At 40.8% G+C, this 8,197-nt stretch overlaps 1 protein-coding gene across 1 annotated transcript in view; it reads right to left on the bottom strand.

The window, feature by feature from the left end:
• The window catches only part of LOC101664570 (zona pellucida binding protein), a 129,446-nt gene extending 123,658 nt beyond the window's left edge, over window positions 1-5,788 (bottom strand). Inside the window, exons 1-2 of the mRNA XM_004708055.2 lie at window positions 5,665-5,788; window positions 1,285-1,365 (exon numbers count right to left, since the gene is read on the bottom strand). Of these exons, the coding sequence (XP_004708112.1) occupies window positions 1,285-1,365; window positions 5,665-5,788 (205 nt within the window). The remainder of the gene's footprint in view (window positions 1-1,284; window positions 1,366-5,664) is intronic.
• Between the last annotated feature and the right edge of the window lie 2,409 nt (window positions 5,789-8,197).

Here is an 8,197-nt window from a genome sequence, read left to right as displayed (position 1 = left end):
TCCACCCTCTGAGTATCAATCACCACTCTCTCACCACTGGTCCTGAAGGGAATATCCACCCTGGATTCCCTGTGTTTCCAGTTCCTATTTGTACCCATGTACATGCTCTGATCTAGCTGGATTTGTAAGGTAGAATTGGAGGAGGGGGGGTGGGGGGGGGGGGGGGGTAGTTTTACTGAATGGGTGTGAAATTTTCTCATTGCACATTCCTAGAATTAAATGTTGATGGGGCAGTGATTAAAGCACTTAGCTGAGAACCAAGAGATGGATAGTTTGAGACCACCAGGACTGCAGGAGAAAGATGTGACAGTCTGTCTGCTTTCATACAGACGTACAGCCTTGGAGACCCTATGGGCCAATTCAAGGGTCCCTATGTTTGAATCAACTCACCACCGGTGGGTTTGGTTTGATTCTTTTAGTTATTGCATGGAGTCTCAAGGTAGGACAGTTAATGCATACAACTGCTAACTGAAGGTTAGAGGTTCAATTACACTCGAAGGCATCTATCAAAAAGGAGCCTGTGATCTACTTGCAAAAAAAAAAAAAATAGCCATTGAAAACTACTGTTATACATGGGGTCACCATGACTTGGAATTCACTGATACCCACTGGTTTTAATCATTTAGTAACTTGGTGAATATGCTAAAAACTACTTAATTATACTTTAAGAGGCAGTATTTTGTGGCATGAGTATCAATTGTCAATAAAAATATGTAAAAAAGTATAGTTGTGTTTCATATAACCATATCAAAACCTCTAATACTTTTAAATCTTCATAATGTGTAGATCTCATTGAAATAGGTTTACTATATATAAGTTGCATACATTTGCTATTACTATAAAACCCCAAATCAAGCCTCCTGTTACTGGGCTGATTCCAACAGAGATCCTGTATAGGGTTTCTAAGACTGTGAAACTCTAACCACGCATGCAATTATAGCTTTCTTCCATTGAGTTGATGGGAGAGTTGAAACAGGAACCTTGTTGTAATATTACTACATAAATTACATAATAACAAGCAAAAATATCTTAGGCAGCATTAACTAGATAAACTTTTACAATAATCATTCTTTGCACACATTAAGCTGTTATACCCATTAGACCTCGATGAATCTAGTCATATGGAAATAAATTTCACCCAATCCTATAAAATAAAAGGGGCCATCATATAGAAAGAGTCAAGGATAAACAGAAAAATTATTTAGTCTTTTCCAAAGAACTGGAAAAGTAAACTACAGGCAGCAATTATGTTCTTAAAGTTACAGAGAATGCATTTACATATACCTGGAAAATTTGTTGAACCCACTATTTTCACCAAATCTTGGGACAAATGAAATCCTCTTGGAAATCGAATCAAATATCCAACTGTCAAAAACAAACAGAAAATAAGAGGAATAATGAACAGTTTAGAGAAATTACAAGAAATTAAAATAGTATAACATCGTAGCATAGTTTATCTCAGTTGAAGGGGAGTGCCCAAACTTAGTCTTCTCAATGATACTCTGCCCAACTCTACTGTCCTTCATTTGTTCCAATGAAATGAATTTACCTGCTGCTTCTCATATCCCCCAACTATATCTCATTTCTAGCTCTTTCTATATCCACATAGAAAGAATAAAGTCTTCATGTTTAAAAGACCAAATTCCCTAAACTTCTGTAATGAAATCACAAGATCTTTCCCCATCAAATTTCCTATTTGTCATTTTGATTTATGTGTCCTATGTGTTGGACTGTTAACAGCATCTTGGTCTTTCAAACCCCCAGCCTCTCCATAGGAGAAAGATGAGACTCTCTGCTTCCACAAAGATTTATAGACTTGGATACTCTATAGAAGGTGGCCATGAGCTAGAATCAACTTGGTGGTGGGTTTTGTGTTTGCTTCTGGCATAGCACATCATTGGAGCATCATTAGACTCACTATATAATTCTTTATGCACATATATTTTCCTTATTGGATTATAAATATCTTTTATGGCAGGATGAAGATTTATGTCAAGAATCAGTGTAAGTATACAAACCTTGCTCATAGTAAAAATAGAATATTATTAGGGACTCTTGAATTGATTTTAACTCATAGAGACTCCAGGTGAAAGAGCAGAAGTATTGCACAGTATTACCTAAGCTGGAATCTTTATTTGAGGAGATTGTTAGATCTTTTTCCCACAGTGCTCCTGGGTAGGTTTCAACCACTAGCCTTTTAGTTTGCAGCAGTTTATAGCTACTGCATCACCATTACTCTTGTAGTATGAAATAGGAATTGTTATTGTTAGGTGTTATTGAGTCAGTTCCAACTCAGAGCAACCCAACCTATGACAGAACGAAGCACTGCCTGGTTCTGCGCCATCCTCACAACTATTTGACCCCATTGTTGTAGTCACCGTGTCAATCCATCTTGTTGGGGGCCTTCTTCTTTTTGCTACCCCTCTAGTTTACCAAGCAGGGATTAGTCTCTCCTAACAACATATTACCCTTGTCTCTAAAGTGCATTCTGATTGTACTTCAAAGACAGATGTGTTTGGTCTTTTGTCAGTCCAGGGTATTTTCAATATTCTTTGCAGCACCATAATTCAAATGAAGCGAAGAACATGGTATCAGGATTAGAGGAAAGCTTACTACCTATGATATGCAGATGACACAACCTTGCTTGCTGGCTAAGTAATGAGGACTTCAAGCACTTACTGATGAAGAATAAGGATTGCAGCCTTCATTATAGATTAAAACTCAATGTAAAGAAAATGGGAATCCTCACAAATAGGTAGCAGCACCATGCGCAGCAGAGAAAAAACTGAATTGTCAAGGATTTAATCCTGCTTGGATCTGCAATCAATTCGTATGGAAGCAGCAGTCAAGAAATCAAAGGAAATATTACATTAGGCAAATCTGCTGCAGGAGACCTCTTTAAAGTGTTGAAAAGCAAAAATATTACTATGAAAACTAATTTGTGCCTAACTCAAGCCATGGTATTTTCAATCACCTCCTATGCACAATAATTGTTAAATATGACATATCTGATGTCTTCAGTCATTATTGACTGAACAAATAAGACAGACGTAACAGGGTGCAGAGAACAAGTGGGACATGCAGTATAAAACATGCAATCAAGCATTGTACTCAACCTTTAACACATGTAATGATGGTACAGAATTCAAAGTTTATAGTCTAAATCTAAAGACTTCAGCTTAAGTTCTACCATTGTAACTGGTCTTAGGAAGGTCACCGGAATCTCTAGAACAGCAGTTCTCAACCTGGGGGGTCATACGACCCTTTCAAGGGGTCGTCCAATTCAAAACAGTAGCAAAATTACGGTTATGAAGTAGCAATGAAAATAATTTTATGGTTGGGGGGTCACCACAACATGAGGAACTATATTAAAGGGTTACGGCATTAGGAAGGTTGAGAACCACTGCTCTAGAAGCTTCAGTTTCCCCACTCACATTAGGACTAACTAGAACTCCATTCTTAAATGTCCGCATGAAATATTATACAAACTGTAAAATACTATACTTATATCAGGTCTTTAAAATTTATAGATGGCATAGTTCTTATACTATTCTTATTAATTGAATTGTGTCCTTCCAGAACATGTGTTGTAAATACAAACGTCTTTGCCTCTTATAACCCCACTTGATTGTGGGTGGTTTTTGTTATGTTAATTCGATATGATCAAATGAGACACATTGAATTCTGTGAAGATATAAATAAAATTAAATTAAATTAAATTAAATAAGCAAGCAAGAGAAGCAGAGATAGGGGAAGAAAGGTGCCGTACTACATAATAATTGCCCACGAGCTCAACAGAGACCTTTCTCCAGAGCCTCCAGAGACAGAAAGCTTTCCCAAAACAAGCACTTTAATTGGACTCCAAGCAACCTACACCGTGAGAAAATGTCCTTAATAAACCCATACACTTTGGGTATTTCTGTTATTGCAGCACCAAATATCAATGATAAACTTCTTATGTCTGATCTTGTTATGTTATCAAGAGATAGCCTGGTATAATTTTTAAAACAAAAGCAAAAGGGTAAGATCATGAACCATGTTCATATAGCTTGCTGGACTTTCAGGGCAATTAAAGGGATATCTTTGGCTATTCCCGTATATTGAGTAGAAGAATGGCCTTTCGTTGTGTCTGAATTCTAGTGGATCTTGTAATTGCTAATCATTTGTCCTTTTGCTTCCCGATGGCATTCCTACATCACACAGCCCTTCTATTTTACACTTATGAGGACTTGTTTTCTCACTTCCATTATTTAAACAATTTTAGCACTTTTATGAGTCTCCTTTGTGCTTTTTATTTATCAATTTGGGGAGATGTTTTACTTTGAGAGAATCAACAATTTGAACCCAAAATTCAAACAACAACTTCTGAAGTCAACATCAAATTCTATCTTGTTCCTTTTTTATGCTCACCACCTTCTTAAGGCTAATTTTGAATTAAGATAGAAAAGTACTTCAATTCGCTGGTTACATAGAAGAAATGCTGTTAGCAACATTTCAAAACATGAAAAATCTCAGCATTTCTGCAGTTTGTAAGTGAAACCAATAGGTGGCGCTCAATTATCACTGATAATACCTCAACTTTCACTGATAATACAAAAGCAACGGAACTAATTTTAAAATGCATTTAAGTATTTATTAGGCACAACTCATCATTGCATAGGGTATACATAAGAAAACATCAGCAAAGTTAACAGACTGAAATGTAAATATGGCAAGTGGTTCATATGCTGAATTGGGGAGTTGAGCGGTCAATTCAACTTTAAATCTTCAATAAAATATGCTTTGATGATCTATTTATACATTAATTCTACATAAATGTAGAGTTCCTCTGCATGCCTTCTATTCAAAAAGTAAAGCTCTCTTATTAGATATCATTGCCAGACGAACTTCAAATCCGTGGAATAAAACTGGGGGTAAGACCCAGTCAACAAGGTCCTAAGAAGCCATCCAGGTAATGTTGAAGCCTACTCAAGAGTGAGCACCCTTCCTCTCGTCCAGTTCTTTGGGACGAGTATACTTAACTGGTTCCACACAGAAATGCTTTTGGTGAATGTTTTGTGTTTATGCCCAGTCTTACAGAAGCGTTCACAAATGCAAACAAGACGTAGTGCGCATCTGCGCCTCAATTGAGCATAAAACCAAGCCCAACCTCACTCATCGAGACCCTAAGAGACAAGGTAAAAGTGCTCCTGTCAGTTTAAACCCTGCCTCCCTCTCGCGAGCGGCTGGAGGTTTTGAACTGCTGAGCTTGCAGTTAGCAGCCCAGTGCACAGCAACTAAGCCACCCAGAGCTCCTTCCTGTCCAACAACATAAATGCAAGAATCTTTCGGGTTGTTCGATAGGATCCCACAGTTGAATCCCCACGTGCTGAACAAACAAAATGGGAGGAAGCGGGAGAGAAAGCATTACATTGTTTTCTGTTGTTTTGCTTATTCGTTTTTTAGGGGGGGAGAGGGCTGGTGGAGGTGAGTGGATAACTAGATAGAGGGAGACACAGCGATGGAGACAGAGGAGATATGATGTTCGGGCAAACCCATCCCATCATTTGAAGGAGCATAAGGGTTGTTTTCGCCTTGCAATTCCAGGATGCCCCGGGCCGCAGCGAGAGGGTGGCGCTGCGGTTAAAACGGGGCTCCGGGAGGCGGCGCCCCACGGGGCCTCACCTGAAGAGGGCGCCAGCACGAGGAGGGCGGAGAGAAAGAGGCCTGCGGGACAGGACAGCCAGGAGCTCCCCTCCCGGGCCTTCTTCCTGGCCCGCCTCGCCCGGCGCAGGGCCGAGGCCTCCATCCGCACGCCGCCGCCCGCCGACCGTCCACGCAAACGATCGTTACGCTGCGCGCCTCCACCCGCCCTGGGCGGCACGCGCCGGCGGGAGTTAGCGGGCCAGGGCGGCCGGAAGCACGGCCCGCCACTTCCGGTGCTGCGAACCAGATGGGGATCTTCGGCCCCCTAGTGGGCGCGTCTGGACAAGGAAGGTCTCTGTCGTCGTTGTCGTCGTCGTCGGGGGTTCCTGAGGGAAATTCTGGAAGAGCTAGCTGCCCCCTGGGCCCGGCATTCTCGAGGCCTTTACCGCCAGCCAGGGGGGTCTTGGGAAGGATTCTCTTCTTCTTGAAGATTCGGAAACTGGGAGAAGAATCTTAGGGTTCAGAGCCTGCGTGCAGACCATTCTGAGCGTGTTCCGGGGATGAGCGAAGGCCGGGAGGAGACCAGTGTCTGGAACAGGACATCACGTCCGTTGGTAGAGGGACAGCGCAAAGAAGGCCCTGGGCCAGACGGGTTAGCACAGCGGCTGCAAGGATGGGCTCGCCCACAGCAACGTTGTGCACAGTGCCTGGTCCTGTGGTACTAGGGGCGCCACAGCCGAGCCGACTCCCAACACGATGGTAGACCTGGAATCGCAGGATTCACGAGCCACCACGAACCACAGGTAGCCTCTCCACGAGAATTGAGTATCCAGGTGCAGCCCTCAAAGGATCGCCTGGAACTAGTGATTTCAGCGATTACTATTTAATCCATCTGTAGAACTTAGTTGGGAGCTGAATGGAACCCACACATAGTGGGAATGACATGGGAGGCTTTGGCCCGCCGTGGGCGTGGGGGTGGGGAGCTAGTGGGAAAACCCCAGATGAAATTGGCTTGGCAGTGTTCAGCCTAGAGGAGCCTGTTTGCTTGTGTAATCACCCTCAGCTCAGACAAAAGGTGAAAAAGCACAAAGCTAGGCCGGGTTTCAGAGTTTGAAAGATTCTACTATATTCAGCAATTAAAATGATTTACTGGGGATCAACCAAGCTACGAATAAATTGTATACAGTTGATCTAAGTACATAGAAAAATGAAATGTGAGCGGCTGAACGGTACCTAAAAACAATGTTTATTATCACCCTTATTGAGAAGTGAATGATCCTCGATCTATAGTATAATATTCTTGATCAGTTGACCTCCCTCTTGACCCACCCTGAATATTTTTCTAGGCTTAAATATTTCTCACTTGTTCTATGACAGAAATTTCTTCTTTGGCTTTTTAATACTGATGGTGGTCTTTTCTTTCTTACTCTATTTTTGTATTATCATTTTCATTCTGTTTTGTTGTGCTTTTGCTTTTTATTGTTTCTCTTATGTTTCCCAGTTTAGGAAGATAGGAGGAGTGGATGTATAGAGACTATAATTGATGCACTCGTTTATTGGGGACAATGGTGGGTGTGGAGGGAATGAGGAAAACTGGAGAGCAAATCATGAATGCAGGAGGGGGAAGGGAGCATTAGAACTGATTGTGATGACGTGTATATAACTCTTTAAAAGGCGAATGAACAATGGAAGCGTGTCACATGTGACATCAATAAAACTTTTCTAAAAAAGGAAGTGAATGATCATGGGTAAGCTGGTTATAAGAGACTCTAGATGAAGGACTTAAAAATGGACTATGATCCCCTAATTCAACCTATCATAAGCCTATAATGCCTTTTTATGGAATATAATTATTCTAATTCTGTCAAAGATATCACCAACCCCTTGTTCCCGTAGAGTTGGTGTGATTTATACATTATGCAACTGCTTCTTGAAAGATAGAATCTTGTCTATTGTGTAATCTTAGCCTCAAGTCCTAGGTTTTTTTGGCACATAGTAGGCATTCCAAGAGCAGAAAAGTCTGAAAGACCATCCTGTGGAAAGGAAAGTCTTTTAATGGAACAGGACCAGAACATGCTACTTCATAGAGTCCCTAAACACCAAATAAAGTGAAAAGATTTCCCAATATTGCCTGACTTTGCTTGCATGTATCCATGCATGTGTTGTTTGGTAACTGTATTGAGTACCGTTTATTCCACAGAGGACGCATCTCTCAAAAAACGCTTCCTCGTTTATAGAAGGTCCGGGGTTAAATTTAGACTGTCCAGATGTCCAGACATGTTTTCCTAAAGAAAGACTTGACCAATTTATATCCCACCAACATTTAGGTCAAGATCTTGCAAGTCTTTTGGTAAATCAAATGAACATTCAATTTGTTAAATTAAAATAAGTCACTCTTTTGTCTACGCATGTTTTCTAACATATATTTAAAAAGCTATGTTCTCACCAGGCACATCTCAGTAGAGCTCAGGGAATTATGAATAACTTAGACCATGTAAAAGATGCACATTGACTATATTAATTGTTTTCCATAAAAATGAGATATAAGTTGTAACCATTTAGCTGCCTTTGA

The sequence above is a fragment of the Echinops telfairi genome, unplaced genomic scaffold (assembly GCF_000313985.2).
Source record: "Echinops telfairi isolate 266 unplaced genomic scaffold, ASM31398v2 ScPeMD7_7;HRSCAF=31, whole genome shotgun sequence".
Taxonomy (NCBI): domain Eukaryota; kingdom Metazoa; phylum Chordata; class Mammalia; order Afrosoricida; family Tenrecidae; genus Echinops; species Echinops telfairi.
Note: the sequence above shows the minus strand (reverse complement) of the source record. Positions and strands in the feature narration are given on the sequence as shown.